General features: G+C 47.5%; 1 protein-coding gene across 4 annotated transcripts in view; it reads left to right on the top strand.

Annotated features, from left to right (window-relative positions):
* The window catches only part of AFAP1L1 (actin filament associated protein 1 like 1), a 275,377-nt gene that overhangs the window by 153,716 nt on the left and 104,936 nt on the right, over positions 1-16,725 (top strand). For all 4 annotated transcript variants that reach the window (XM_085618165.1, XM_085618164.1, XM_085618163.1 and 1 more), the window contains exon 4: positions 9-91. In XM_085618165.1, coding sequence (XP_085474291.1) covers positions 9-91 — 83 coding nt within the window. The remainder of the gene's footprint in view (positions 1-8; positions 92-16,725) is intronic.

The following is a 16,725-nucleotide window of genomic DNA, read 5'->3' on the forward strand; positions in this document are numbered from 1 at the left end:
TCTCACAGACTGCGACCTCCAGGAGCTACAGAACATGAAGGATGATGAGGAAGATGAGAGCGAGGGCCAGCCCTGCAAAATGTCCCTGTCCGTAAGTACTGGACTCTGTACATAAGACGGGGGAAGAAGGGGGACTGGAGTAAGGTGTCCTCTTGGCACACGTGTAGAGATTTACTCATGCATGGGACCCCAGACTTCACAACACCCCCTGCTGCACAAGTTTTAGAGGAACTGCAGGAGTGCACCCATGCTCCATGGCACCCCCTTCTTTTCAAGTGTTACCAGAGCTGCATCTGTGCACTCATGCTCCTTATTAACCCCTGACATCCAAGTATTACCACAGATCCCTTCATCCACCCGGGCTGAACATCACCTCCTTGCTATTGAAGTGTTAGTATAGCTGCATCCATGCACTCTTGCTCTGCAGCACTATTCAAGTGTTAGCATAGCTGCATCTGTGCACTCTTGCTCTGCAGCACTATTCAAGTGTTAGCGTAGCTGCATCTGTGCACACATGCTCTGCAGCACGATTCAAGTGTTACCATAGCTGCATCTGTGCACTCTTGCTCTGCAGCACTATTCAAGTGTTAGCGTAGCTGCATCTGTGCACACATGCTCTGCAGCACGATTCAAGTGTTAGCGTAGCTGCATCTGTGCACTCTTGTTCTGCAGCACTATTCAAGTGTTAGCGTAGCTGCATCTGTGCACACATGCTCTGCAGCACGATTCAAGTGTTAGCGTAGCTGCATCTGTGCACTCTTGCTCTGCAGCACTATTCAAGTGTTAGCGTAGCTGCATCTGTGCACACATGCTCTGCAGCACGATTCAAGTGTTAGCGTAGCTGCATCTGTGCACTCTTGCTCTGCAGCACTATTCAAGTGTTAGCATAGCTGCATCTGTGCACACATGCTCTGCAGCACGATTCAAGTGTTACCATAGCTGCAGCCGTGCACTCGTGCTCTGCAGCACTATTCAAGTGTTAGCATAGCTGCAGCGGTGCACTCGTGCTCTGTAGCACTATTCAAGTGTTAGCATAGCTGCATCTGTGCACTCTTGCTCTGCAGCACTATTCAAGTGTTAGCGTAGCTGCATCTGTGCACACATGCTCTGCAGCACGATTCAAGTGTTAGCGTAGCTGCATCTGTGCACTCTTGCTCTGCAGCACTATTCAAGTGTTAGCGTAGCTGCATCTGTGCACACATGCTCTGCAGCACGATTCAAGTGTTACCATAGCTGCAGCCATGCACTCGTGCTCTGCAGCACTATTCAAGTGTTAGCATAGCTGCAGCGGTGCACTCGTGCTCTGTAGCACTATTCAAGTGTTAGCATAGCTGCATCTGTGCACTCTTGCTCTGCAGCACTATTCAAGTGTTAGCGTAGCTGCATCTGTGCACACATGCTCTGCAGCACGATTCAAGTGTTAGCGTAGCTGCATCTGTGCACTCTTGCTCTGCAGCACTATTCAAGTGTTAGCGTAGCTGCATCTGTGCACACATGCTCTGCAGCACGATTCAAGTGTTACCATAGCTGCAGCCGTGCACTCGTGCTCTGCAGCACTATTCAAGTGTTAGCATAGCTGCAGCGGTGCACTCGTGCTCTGTAGCACTATTCAAGTGTTAGCATAGCTGCAGCCGTGCACTCATGCTGTGCAGCACTATTCAAGTCTCCATCCGTACAATTATGCTTGTCATCACAATTAAAGTGTTAGCAGCGCTGCATCCGTGCACTTATGCTTGTCATCACTATTGAAGTGCTAGTAGGGCTGAAGCTGTGCACCCATGCTCCTCCTTTCCCGATGCCATTCAGGTGTTACAATGGATTCATCCATCCACCCGTGTTTAATATCATCCTATGCATTGTCAGCAGAGCTGCATCAGTGCATCCATACCTCTAATCCCCCCGCTAATCAAATGTTAGTAGAGCTGTATTAGTGCACTTGTGCTCTGTGACACTATTCAAGTGTTAGCAGAGCTGCAGCCGTGCACTCGTGCTCTGCAGCTCTATTAAAATATTGGCATTGCTGCATTCGTGCACACATGCTCTGCAGCACTATTCAAGTGTTAGCATAGTTGCAGCCCTGTACTCATGCTCTAAAGCACTATTCAAGTGTTAGCTTAGCTGCAGCCGTGCACTCGTTCTCTGCGGCACTATTCATGTGTTAGCATAGCTGCAGCCATGCACTCGTGCTCTGTAGCACTATTCAAGTGTTAGCATAGCTTCATCCATGTACTCGTGCTCTGTAGCACTATTCAAGTGTTAGCATAGCTGCAGCCGTGCACTCGTGCTCTGCCGCACGATTCAAGTCTGCATCCCTGCACTTTTGCTTGTCATCACTATTCAAGTTCTGTCAGGGCTGCATCCGTGCAATTATGCTTGTCATCACTATTAAAGTGTTAGCAGCGCTGCATCTGTGCACTTATGCTTGTCATCACTATTGAAGTGCTAGTAGGGCTGTATCTGTGCACCCATGCTCCACCTTTCCCGCTGCCATTCAGGTGTCACAATGGATTCATTCATCCACCCGTGTTTAATATCATCCTATGCAATGTCAGCAGAGCTGCATCAGTGCATCCATACCTCTAATCCCCCCGCTAATCAAATGTTAGTAGAGCTGCATCCGTGCACTTGTGCTCTGCGGCACTATTCAAGTGATAGTATAGCTGCATCCACGCACTCGTGCTCTGCAGCACTATTTAAGTGTTAGTATAGCTACATCCGTGCACACATGCTCTGCAGCACTATTTAAGTGCTAGAATAGCTGCATCTGTGCACTCGTGCTCTGCAGCACTATTTAAGTGTTAGCATAGCTGCAGCTGTGCACTTGTGTTCTGCAGTACTATTCAAGTGTTAGCATAGCTGCATCCGTGCCCTCATGCTCTGCAGCACTATCCAAGTGTTAGCATAGCTGCAGCTGTACACTCGTGCTCTGCAGCACTATTCAAGTGTTAGCGTAGCTGCAGCCGTGTAATCGTGCTCTGTAGCACTATTCAAGTGTTAGCATAGCTGCAGCCGTGCACTTGTGCTCTGCAGCACTATCCAAGTTTAGCATAGCTGCAGCTATACACTCATGCTCTGCAGCACTATTCAAGTGTTAGCATAGCTGCATCCGTGCACTCGTGCTCTGCAGCACTATTCAAGTGTTCGCATAGCTGCATCCGTGCACTCGTGCTCTGCAGCACTATTCAAGTGTTCGCATAGCTGCATCCGTGCACTCGTGCTCTGCAGCACTATTCAAGTTTTCGCATAGCTGCATCCGTGCACTTGTGCTCTGCAGCACTGTTGAAGTGTTTGTATAGCTGCATCCGTGCACTGATGCTTCATTTAAAACCTGAAACTTAAATGGTGAATTTTTATTGAAATTGGACTCTGATAAGGAGGCAATTGTAGTCATTCTGTCTGTGAGAAAAGTTGATTATAATTCTGTGAAAGTTTATGTTAGTTCATGTGTGTTTTGCACTGCATTGCACTTTTAAGGATTTTCTTTTAATCTCATTTTGTTGTTGTTTAATGTATTTCAGCAGTTATCGTGTAATTCTGCAATATGTGTTTGTACTTTGTTTTGTTTTTGTGAACATTATATAATATTAGTATTTAAGAATAGTAATGCCAAGCACTAGTGCACGGATTAAGCTCTGATAACATTTGAACAGCACAGAGTGATGCGAAGCATCAACTCACTGATGCAGCTCTGATAGCACTTGAATAGTGCACTTTGAATTTGCCCCTGCGTACATTTGTTTCAGTGTCACACCACTGATTTCAATAACCTTCAGACAGACTTACCAAACCCTTCCACACTTAAGATATCGTCCACGCCTTCCAGTGTGCGTGCATAGCCATATATTACTACCTGGTGCTGCCCCTAAAAAGCTTGGGCACATTTTTCACTATTTCAGCTACTTGCTCCCAGTGAGAAATCTCACCACCTCTTGTATTTGAGACACCGTGCAATCTGTGCAGATTTCTTTGCTCAATATGCCACCTGTGTCTTTTAAATCTGTCAGCCACCTAGAGTGTGAAAACTCTCCTAATTGGTGCTCATTGCCCTCCCAGTTCAGCACTTCACGTTAATTCAATTGGGTGTCTATATGAGGCTCTAAGGAACATTCCCACAGCCAGACGGTCCACAGAGAATCTGGCACAAAGCCTCTTTAGATCTAGGCCAAAGCGGCAACGATCAATAGTAGAACTTTGTTATCCCTGTTATGGCTTCTTTATATAACGGTTTAGCTCACCTAAAACCCTCCTTCTGTACCAACTAATTTGCAGATTCTTTATTGATAATCAATAATTTTGGTGTAAACATCACCCCCGCAATGAGCGCTTCAGTTAGCCTAACACAAAGGTGATCTATGTGGTTATTCAATGACTTAAAAAAACTATGGGCATATATATATATATATATAAACGATATTTAAAGACTGCTATTGGTTACACATTCACACGCGAACAAGGCTGTCCGCCGAAACGCGTTGTGTGAAATAAACACTTCGAACCAGTATCTGTGTGTCTGCCGATTTCTACTGAGAGCGCACGTAATTTTTGCTTTGAGATTTGGAGATATATATATATATATATATATCAGATACGGTTTGCTCAGCAAAACGAGGGCGCACTCTGACACAAGAATCATCCATCAAGCACTGCATACGCTTTATTTGTTTCTGCTGCCTGACGCGTTTCGGGAGAACATTCCCTTAATCATAGGCATAGTCCCAAAGTCTCGCAATGCTACAGCAATGAATTTAAATACCTGCCCTCCAATGGGCTACTCGAATGAGAACCCCAGTATTAGCTGGGATATGTAGTGCTGCAGCCTACCTTCAACCCAAATGGGATGGAAAAAAGTTTTTTTGTTGCAAACGGCCCTTCAATGAGCCGCAAAAGTGTCCATCAGTGCTTGTAATCCAAAGGCTTGTTTGTCCCCACATGTGGAGCGGCAGAAAATTCAGCGCCCCGTGGCCCCATGAAATCCGCTGGGTGGTGCGCCCTCCACGCCCTGGAGCCGGCGCGAAAACATCAGATACGGTTTGCTCAGCAAAACGAGGGCGCACTCTGACACAAGAATCATCCATCAAGCACTGCAGACGCTTTATTTGTTTCTGCTGCCTGACACGTTTCGGGAGAACATTCCCTTAATCATAGGCATAGTCCCAAAGTCTCGCAATGCTACAGCAATGAATTTAAATACCTGCCCTCCAATGGGCTACTCGAATGAGAACCCCAGTGTTAGCTGGGATATGTAGTGCTGCAGCCTACCTTCAACCCAAATGGGATGGAAAAAAGTTTTTTTGTTGCAAACGGCCCTTCAATGAGCCGCAAAAGTGTCCATCAGTGCTTGTAATCCAAAGGCTTGTTTGTCCCCACATGTGGAGCGGCAGAAAATTCAGCGCCCCGTGGCCCCATGAAATCCGCTGGGTGGTGCGCCCTCCACGCCCTGGAGCCGGCGCGAAAACATCAGATACGGTTTGCTCAGCAAAACGAGGGCGCACTCTGACACAAGAATCATCCATCAAGCACTGCAGACGCTTTATTTGTTTCTGCTGCCTGACGCGTTTCGGGAGAACATTCCCTTAATCATAGGCATAGTCCCAAAGTCTCGCAATGCTACAGCAATGAATTTAAATACCTGCCCTCCAATGGGCTACTCGAATGAGAACCCCAGTGTTAGCTGGGATATGTAGTGCTGCAGCCTACCTTCAACCCAAATGGGATGGAAAAAAGTTTTTTTGTTGCAAACGGCCCTTCAATGAGCCGCAAAAGTGTCCATCAGTGCTTGTAATCCAAAGGCTTGTTTGTCCCCACATGTGGAGCGGCAGAAAATTCAGCGCCCCGTGGCCCCATGAAATCCGCTGGGTGGTGCGCCCTCCACGCCCTGGAGCCGGCGCGAAAACATCAGATACGGTTTGCTCAGCAAAACGAGGGCGCACTCTGACACAAGAATCATCCATCAAGCACTGCAGACGCTTTATTTGTTTCTGCTGCCTGACGCGTTTCGGGAGAACATTCCCTTAATCATAGGCATAGTCCCAAAGTCTCGCAATGCTACAGCAATGAATTTAAATACCTGCCCTCCAATGGGCTACTCGAATGAGAACCCCAGTGTTAGCTGAGATATGTAGTGCTGCAGCCTACCTTCAACCCAAATGGGATGGAAAAAAGTTTTTTTGTTGCAAACGGCCCTTCAATGAGCCGCAAAAGTGTCCATCAGTGCTTGTAATCCAAAGGCTTGTTTGTCCCCACATGTGGAGCGGCAGAAAATTCAGCGCCCCGTGGCCCCATAAAATCCGCTGGGTGGTGCGCCCTCCACGCCCTGGAGCCGGCGCGAAAACATCAGATACGGTTTGCTCAGCAAAACGAGGGCGCACTCTGACACAAGAATCATCCATCAAGCACTGCAGACGCAGTGCTTGATGGATGATTCTTGTGTCAGAGTGCGCCCTCGTTTTGCTGAGCAAACCGTATCTGATATATATATATATATATATATATATATGTGTTATTGATATTATCAAATGTATCATTCATAGGTCATAGGTGGTTGCCTATCTAAGCATTTCGAATGGGAGTCATGATTATTACAATCAAACATTTGCACTTCAACTTGTGGATTACAAAAATTGCCAGCAGAGCACGACCCCTGCGCTCTTCCAGAGTGTTGATGGAAAAGACGTACGTATATTTTGACAAATGCAGCTTTTGTAAGATGCATGTTACCTAAATGGCTGGTTTCATCTCCTCTTATATCCATTTGGTGCTGCAGAAGCAGCTGGGTGTGCTCATACCCATACCCATGTGCGGCCTCTACCAATGCAGCTCTGTTTGTTTCTTTGCTGCTTTTCTACACATGATCACTAGGCCTGGGTAAAATTTCAATGACGCCGGAGTAATCTGATTACTTTCTATACTTCCCCCGTTACTCTTTGATGCAGAATGCAGCACACATAAAAGTGGAAGTAATAAGGAGAAATACAAATATTTCTACCTGTTACGGCAGCCTTGGATGGGCACACAAAATTGCTGTAAACTAATGTTTGCAAATCTTTGTAAATATGGATTTGCATGAAAATACAAGGTAATGCAAGCTGCCTTGAGTTGCTCTTTTTTTTTTTACAAATCCACTCAAATTGGGCTTGTGTGGTTTTGTAAATCGCAAAATAGATTTTGCACCAGGCTGTGGCTAAAAAGTGACACGACCCAGATGCAAAATGTTAATAACTGTGGGCCGCAGTTTTTCAAGGCCGCTGTATAGAGGTAGCTTCTTGTTGGATCCCTCATCCCGGCTATCTCTCCTTCCCAACCTGATGTGAGGATGGAGGAGCCCAAATCACTCAGTCCTTTAGGGCAGTGGTTCATAACCTTTTTTGACTTCTGTGGACCCCCACTTAATCAATACTGTAATCCGTGGTCCCCTATTGAGTCATTACTGGAATCCAGGGACCCCCAAGGAGGCATTACTGGAAGCCATGGACCCTGGTCTATGTAATTTTGATGAACTGAGGTGCAAAACATCACACAAAAATACAGAATCAAGCAAATACACAAATGATGAAATATTTTATTTAATTCACAAATGTAAAAAATATCAGCATTTACATTTTAATGGGAAGGTTAAAGATTTTTTTTAATTCAATTGAGGCCACGCATTGTCCATACTGTATTCTGGTTGATGCACTGGACCGCTCCCATGAATCATTCTGAGGATACAAACTTAATTTCTAGCCCACGATCTCAAATTCCTTCAGATTTACAGAATATTTTAAAAATGTAAATTTTACATTTTGCTTTTTTATTTATACACTCTTTATTAATCTGTTAATTTAAATTTTCTAAGCAGTCTCGAACCCCCTGAGCAGGCCTGGCGGACCCCCAAGAGTTCCAAGAACACAGGTCAAGAACTGCTGCTTTAGGGAATGAAATGAAGGCCCTCTCTTCTCCCAATCCTCCACCCCCGCACACACAGCACCAACAATCAGTGTCTGTCGACCCATGCGGTGCTTGGTGCCAGGACAAGGCCGGCTATGTGCCAAGGCTCTTCTTCATAAGCAGACATTGTGCCACAGAGAGCTGAGCCCTGAGTGCCTGCGGTCACCACGGTCAGTACGATAGCCTCTTCTACAGCACTCTCAGATAGTCAGTGCGGCCCGCGCATCTCATCTTCCCGGTGCCCATCACTCACTCTGACCTCACGACTACTGTCTCGTCCTGGTCGCAACTGTGCACTCTTGTTTTCCCTTTCTTTGAATTCCAGATTCTTAAACCGAGTTAAACAGAATCTTATGTTTAGGGTCTTAATTTTCTAATGTTGAGCCCCAATAAAACAGTCTTTAAGTTACTTGGCAACACTGTTCTGTCTCTTCATCATTGTTGGCCAGAAACCCTAGGGTGTGTTTCCTTGAGTTCTTACAGTATACATCTTCACAAATAGTCCATGTTGTTATAATGTTTATAATTTATATGTGTATATAACTGGGCACTGCGGAAGGAGAATATACCCACTTTTAGTGTCAATAAAAGGTCGACATGTTTCAGTCTATTAACCTACCACCAGTGAATCCTCCACTCTATGACGATTCATAGGATCTCTGGATGGTTATGTATATTTAAACTCTTCTACATACATACATATATGTAAACTATTCTACATACATATGTTCGCACTCTATTTTTCATTGAGCAGATTGAGCAACAGCACTTATTATTAGGCCTTGTAGAAAGCCGCCACACCTCTGTGGAGGGATCATAGGCTAAAAAATGTAGGCCTTTTATTGACACTAACAGCGGGTATATTTTCCTTCTGCAGTGCCCTATTTTTAATCCTGGCCTTGGGACGCAAGAATAAAGGAAACTGCGTACCCTGTAGCTAGTTTTAACTGTCACTCACACTTTTGCTCTGCTGCCCCAGCACCCTCGGCTCATCGTCGAGGTATTTACAATACCTTTCACTAGAATAAAACATCCCTGAGCTACTCCCTCTCAGTGAGAGGGTTGTAGCCCGTACCATGACTAGATGTTCCCAATGATGAAGCATGCCACCTATGATGTGTGAGGGAAATCGTCCTTTTAAAGGTCTTCAAACTTTTTAATGCTGCCCACCCCCCCATGACAAAATCAAATTCATCAGGCCCCCTCAGAATTTTTCGCAACGATTCTATTAAATAGGCAATGCTTAAAATGTCTGGACTTATTTAAACACACAACATAGTTAAACAATTCAGTTATCTTTTAAAAAAGGAACCAAATACTTGATTGCCAAATATATTATTCGGGTCAGGCCGGCCTTACTAATGTGCACAAGTATCCACAGTGTGATTATTAGAAATGGGGGTGGGGGTTTTGAAGAGTATTTGGGGCTCCTTTTGACACATACTCCCAGCTGGATATAAATGACATAAGATGTTAGTGACAGCCCATTACTGAGCGGCTTACTGCCACTCAATGTCTTCCTGATTAAAACAAAGCAGAATGCTTCTTTTGGCAAGAGCCTGGCCCCCCTGGGATCAATTGAGGGCCCCCTAAGAGGGGCCCGCCCCCAGTTTGAAGATCCCTGTTTTAAAGGGATATTTCACCCTAGCTAGCTCTTAAATTGAACAGTAATCCTTATATACTCAAGGGTTTCTTGGCTGTGGTAGAGTTAACCCTTGCTGGTCTCTAGTCTAAACCTCCTCGGACCACCCCTGTGTGATAGACTAAATATTTATTACACAATCATAATCCTACATAAATCCCGTCTGTTGGGATTCCCATATTTTGCCTTAATTGTATTTCCTTACTCTCCATCAATCCATCGTCCAGGAAAGGCCGGGACAAGCAGAAATGTCTTGGTGCAATGTGACATCAGACGTGTCCAAGGGCAGGGGGTGCCCTACGAGTAATGTTCCCCGCATTTTTTAGAAACTTAGGATAAATCATTAAGCAGGTACCTCCCAAGATCTTTGTGTGCCAAACCGTACCACGCGACCTATTTCCATGCGGATGACCACCCAAGCGAATGCCACATAATAATAGTCATTTTCCTGAAAAATCCACGTGCTTCACATGGAAAACATTTTCCAAAATCCTCCCAGGCATCGTTCAGCAGTCGCTGACACACTAGAGGGGCGGATGCTGGTTCTCACACCTCTTCTGGTGCTGACCTCATGCTGTGACCACCAGGATTACCCGTGTTGAAATGTAATGTTAGAGTTATTGTACAGAGCTTTTGTGAGAGGAATATGTACAAAGCACCAGGGAGATCACAAGGGGGGAAGCAGCCAGCACTGCTCGCCCCAGGCCCTGCTCTTTCAGGGCCTGTGCTGTCACTGCTAATATTTAAGTATCCCAAAAGCAGGCGAGGCAGATGCCCGCAGGTGGCGCCATAAGATGAACATTCCTCGCAGGGTGACACAGGACATTGTTTTTATATATTAAAATTATTTTTAATTATTTTTTTTTAGTTTTGAGCAATATGGACGTGCTATCTAAATTCCAAGACTGTGTTATGTGTTTGGTGTAGAGTTTGATAGACTTTCATCTCTGGGTCTTCCGTAAGATAATGTCTCCATTTCTGTGTTGATTACATTTCATCAGTGTGTTATGTGTTCAATAACCCTTTTGCAACAGCCTAGTTGTCTTAGAGCCCATTTCCCCACTAGCCAGGCACCAAATTTGAAAAAAAGCACTCCCATAGTTGACACGGTGGAACCGGTATTGGTTGGCGTGTCTCAGCAGACAGGCCAAGGATGGAATGAACATAAACACTGAAGACTTTGTTTGTTGTTTTATGTGTTTTTTTGTTTTAGTGATGTGCTAAGGTGCCCTGGGCTGTGAAATCTTGGTAGCTTAAGGTTCTCTAATGCTGCCTTCATAGTGGACCTCTGCTAATACAATATTAATACTCTGCATTATGTCTTGCAAGAATCTGAAATTCCCTGGGGTTTTTAAGGTGTGAATTAAAATCTGTAGTGGTTGAGCTGGGTGTAATGGTGGCTTGCATGCTTCTAGTAAACTGCAGTTCTAGACAAAGATGAAGTTACCACTGTGAGCAAGTTTGATGCTCGGAGATGTTAGGAATACAGTGTATGGAGTCTATCCTGGTGGCCAGTGTGACAAGCTCATAATAGAGGGTAGTGTGAGCTTTGTGTTTGAGAATGGAGGGGTTCGAGATCCTGGGCATGAATGTCAATTAACCAAAATGCCATGGGTAGCGGAAGTGGCATCCTACACCCTTTGGATCCTCATGACATCACAGGAAGTGATGCCACAAGACTTTTGACCCTCTTGACATCACAAGAAATGACACTACTACAATACAATCATTGCAAGATTAAAAAATAGCAACAAAACTACTAATGCTGATACATCCTAATTTAGTCAACACCCACGTGTTAACTGGGGGGTATCCATGGTTTTGCTAAATACATGAACTGTGCATATAGCTGTGGCATATTCACAAGCCTGCTTATGCCTCTGGAAATGCACTTCAGCTTGGAACAGATGTATGTTTACATACATAGGAATCCCGGAAATCACTTACAACAGCTTTTGATGTCATCCTAATGAAACACACTTGTTCTTCTAACTTTCCTTGCACAAATTCTCTGGACCCATACCCTGCAGCACTTACCTTTCCCACCAGCTCAGAAATAAGGCACATGCTGTCCTCTCACACTTTTACTTCAGGGATTAACTGAGGAAGGCTTAGAATGTTTCTGGCTTTAAATCAGAAATGTTAGAAAATAGCACATTGGGCCTTAAAATCTCATCTGACCGATGCCAGGGAAATGCGCGTTTTCGCCTCGTCACATAAAATAAAAGGACATTACTTGGGCTTACCCAGCTTACTTTTTAATATCACACAGCATCATCCATGTCAGAAAGTTTTGCAGCGTGAATCTTTCTGGATTCACTATGCTGTGCATTATTCCGCGATCTTGTGGTTGGGTCCGGATTCGTAGTCTTTTCTTTGTTTTTTTTTTTTTTTTTGTAGCCCAGGTGGGCGTCGACGTACACCATTTGGTGCACCTCCCGTGACGTCGTCGTGCTTCCTGCGGAAGTCCCACCTTTGGGGCGCCATCTTCAGATTCTTTTTTCCGCCGTTGGGTCTGGATCGTCATCGGGAAGCTCCAGAATTACACTCGAAGGAAGAAGGAAGAAAAGCGAGTTTCGTCGATAGAAACACTAGAAGATATCAGGAAAGGAAAAGATTTCATCAGGAGCGCGAAGAAAGGAGGACCAGCGCCCTTTTTCTTCGACGGCCTTGGAGAATGCACGCTCAGAGACCCTGAGCGCAATGGACAAGACGCCATTCAAGTTCTGCCCAAACTGCCACCACAAGTTCGCGCAGAAAGACCAGCATCCGGTCTGCAACCTCTGCCTACCGGTCGATCACCAGAGTATCGACTGCAACGCCTGCTCAGCCTTCGCGCCGAAGACACTCAGGGTGAGAGAGCGGCAGAGAAGGGCCAACGCCAGCATGGATGGCAAGGGGAAGCCCCCGACGCTCTACGCTCTGGGCCTCTCCTCGGACGACGAGGACAACGACGCCGAGACAGCCGAAAACTTCACGGTCGTAGAGACCGACAAGAAAAAAGAAGACGAGGTAAGAGAATCGTCGAGCGCAAAACAGAAAGTACCTCGACAACACGAGGGTGACTCGAGAAAATCTGAGTCAAAGTCCACGAAGGGAGCCCCGGCGCTGAAAACTTCGACGTCCAAAGGGGGTACCACGGACAAGAGGCCGAGCGGATCCTTAGAGAAGGACTCCCTGGTGCCGAAAGACGCCGAAAGGCAAGGGTCGTCGAAAGCATCCCATGAAACGGGCCGATCGACGCAGAAAGAACGTTCGACGTCGACGCAAGTTTCATCGAAAAGACCCGCGGTCGACGCCGAAAGCATCTCCGAGATGGAGAAAAAGAAGAGGCGGCTCGAGGCCGAAATGGAGAACATCCTTCAAAGAAAGAAGGAGTTCGACGCCAGAATGAAGGAATTCAAGATTCCAACGGTTTCATCAGCGGACGTCGGTGAGGTCGAAGACGAGTTCGACGCCGAAGGGCTGACAAGAGAACTCGAAGAGGAAGAAGAGCCCTATTATGAGGGAGAAGCCGAGGAAGAAGACCAACGGTCGTTCTACGAATCGGCGGCATCTACCAGCAACGACGTCGAATGGCACGATCTCGACACCGAAAACCCGGAGGAGCCCGTGGACACGTACCCTTCGAGGCCTTCGCCACCCGACGACATCGGGGTCTACAATATGGTGGTCAGGAGCGCAGCAATGGCCTTCGGCGTCAAACTCGACGAGGAGAAACCGAAAGCCGATTTTCTCGTCGAGACACTGCTCCCCATCCAGACAAGGAGCCAGTTCCTCCCCATGCTACAAAGCGTGATGAATCAGGGGAGAGAAGCCTTCAAAGAACCTGCGACCTGCCGGTCGATCACGCCCAGGACAGAGAAGAAATATAAGCACTCCTCCCTGGACCCCCCTTACATCAAGGGTAGCGTGACCGCGGACTCCATCATAGCCTCCACGGCCAGGAGAAGGGCCAACGTACCAGCAACTTCGGGCCCACCCCCGGATAAGGAGAGCAGGAGGATTGACCTCACAGGAAGAAAGGTCGAGAGGAACGCCGCAATGCACTGGCGCATGGCGAATTCAAATGCACTCCTCAATAGACACCAATACCAGCACTGGGATGAGATGGGGGAGTTAGTAAAGCACCTCCCTGAAGAATACCGGCAGAGAGCCTCTCACCTGATAGATGAAGGCAAAAACATCGCCAACTCCTGTATAAAGACGGCGTTGGATGGGGCAGAGACTTCAGCAAGACTCATGGCCATAGGGGTCACAGAGAGGAGGCATGCATGGCTAAGAATCTCGGGATTCAAACCGGAAGTGCAGAACAACATCCTTGGCACCCCCTTCAATGGAGAGACACTGTTCGGAGCAACAGTGGACGACAAGCTCACCCAGCTGAAAAAAGAAAACGAGACGGCGAGGTCCATGGGGGCCCTACAGCTGAGGGGAATGAGGCGAGGAAATCCCTCGAGAAGACCCTACGGTAGGGGAGGAAGCCAGCAGGGGACGTCGCACCAGGCGTTCCAACAAAGTCAGCAGGGTGAAGGTCACGGACAAGGTCAGCAGAAGCAAAACTGGCAATATCAACCTCGGGGCCAGTCCTTTCGCGGGAGAGGGAACGGACGTGGCCAAAGGAGGAGAGGGGGCGAACAGCCCTTGACGAAGTGACTCAGCACGCAAGAGGACGCCTACCCTCGTCAGGACCCCAAGGGTGAGGCGCAGAAAAGTGTCATCAGGGGGAAGAGAAAATTCAAGAGCCTACGAGCATACGACACCAGTAGGCGGAAGACTGAGGTTCTACCTTCAGGAGTGGCGGCGTATAACCACAGACAAGTGGATACGGAACGTTGTGCAGTACGGGTACTGCGTAGATTTGGAGAAAAGACCTCCAAACAGGAAACCAAGGGGAAGACTGAGATCGGCCCAAGAACTGGCAATACTCAGAGAAGAAACGCGGAAACTCCTGCAAAAGGGAGCCATAGAGACAGTGCCGTTCAGAGAACGCAACAAAGGGGTCTACTCAAACTACTTCGTGGTTCCGAAGGTAGACGGAGACCTCAGACCCATACTAGACCTCCGTTACCTAAACAAGTTCATCAGAACGCAAAGGTTCAAAATGACTTCACTGCAGGAGGTTCTGCCACAGATAAGAGAAGGGGACTTCATGGTCACCGTGGACCTCAAGGATGCCTATCTTCACATCCCAATAAACAGAAGGCACAAGGGCCTTCTAAGATTCAACATCGAACAAGAACACTACCAGTTCACGACCCTGGCCTTCGGATTAAAATCAGCACCAAGGGTCTTTACAAAATGCCTGTCGGCGGTAGCGGCGCACCTACGAAGGCAGGGAATACATGTCTACCCCTACTTGGACGACTGGCTGGTCAAGGCAAACTCACGCGGAAAGTGCGAGAGGCACGCAAAATGCGTAACAGACACCCTCACAAATCTGGGATTCTCGATCCACTGGGGAAAATCATCAATGGAACCGGAGCAGGTGAAGATTTTCCTGGGGGCAAAGATCAACTCCCGCAACAGTACAGTAGTGCCCAGCGAGAGGAGGACAGAGGCTCTACTGAAGGAGGCGAAGCTCTACCAGAAGGGGCGAGCTCTGACAGTGAGGGCTGTGAGCAAGATGATGGGGATGATGGCGTCCTGTATCCAGCTGGTGCCGCATGTACGCCTGCACATGAGACCATTCCAGGAATGGCTACAACAACAATGGTCACAAGCAAACGGAAGTTGGGAGGAGCTAGTGGTTGTTACGCACGCAGTGCAGGAGGAGATAACTTGGTGGAACAGAGACAACATAACAGCAGGGAGAAGCCTGACACCACCAATCCCAACAGTGACCATTACCACGGACGCATCGCAGAAGGGATGGGGAGCGCACATGGACAACCTCAGAGTGAGGGGTCTATGGGCCCCAGCAGATGCGGTCCGCCATATCAACTACCTCGAGTTGAAAACAATCCTGCTATCCCTGAAGGCATTCCAGAGGCACCTGTTCAACAAGAGGGTGTTGGTCCAAACAGACAACACCACGGCGATGTTCTACATCAACAAACAAGGGGGGACACAGTCGTTCCCGCTCTCATCCCTAGCTCAAGAGATTTGGAGATGGGCCATACCTCTCAGGATAGATCTACTGGCAATTCACCTTCCGGGGAAGGACAATGTGGAGGCAGACTGGCTAAGCAGGCAGACCTCAGCATCACACGAGTGGGAGCTCAATGGCCAGGAAACTGAGAAACTCTTCCGGAGATGGGGGACTCCCACAATAGACCTTTTTGCAACACGCCACAATGCAAAATGCCAAAGCTTCGCGTCCAGGCAACCAGATCAGCAATCCAAGGGAAATGCCCTATGGATAAGCTGGTCGAGGACATTTGCCTACGCTTTTCCACCGATACCCCTGTTGCACAGAGTGCTCGACAAGTGCAGAACCAGCAACATGACCCTGATCCTGGTGGCTCCGCAGTGGGCGAGGCAGACATGGTTCTCACAAATTCAGGAAATGGCACAAGGCGACCCATACAGGTTCGAGAGGAGGAAGGACCTGCTCTCAATGCAAAACGGAGAGGTCCTACACCCAGAGCCAGAGACCCTCAACCTGGCGGCATGGCTCCTGAAGACCTAGAGTTCGCACACTTAAGATTGCCACCGAGCACGATGCGAGTGCTACGGGAGGCGAGGAAACCAACTACACGAAAATGCTACAGCGCAAAATGGAAGAGGTTCACTGTGTGGTGCCGGAAAAAGGGCCTGCAAAACAGAATGACAAGAGACTCAACAGTACTGAGGTACCTCACACACCTTCTAAAGAGTAACCTCTGCTCGAGCTCACTAAGGGTACACCTAGCGGCCATCGTGGCCTACACCAGAGGTGAAAAAGGTGGAAGTTTCTTCAGCTCGCAGGTGGTGAGGAGATTCATGGAAGGAGCCAAAAGGATGGCCCCCCCGAAAAGGTTGCCGCCACCGGCATGGAATCTGAACGTGGTCCTGACGGAGCTCATGAAGGCACCGTTTGAACCCATTCACAAGGCCACACTGCAGATGTTGACTATGAAAACAGCCTTTCTGGTGGCCATAACCTCACTACGCAGGGTGAGCGAGCTTCAAGCACTAACGCTGCAGGAACCCTACATTCAGATCCACAAAGATAG

The sequence above is a fragment of the Triturus cristatus genome, chromosome 7 (genome assembly GCF_964204655.1).
Source record: "Triturus cristatus chromosome 7, aTriCri1.1, whole genome shotgun sequence".
Classification (NCBI taxonomy): domain Eukaryota; kingdom Metazoa; phylum Chordata; class Amphibia; order Caudata; family Salamandridae; genus Triturus; species Triturus cristatus.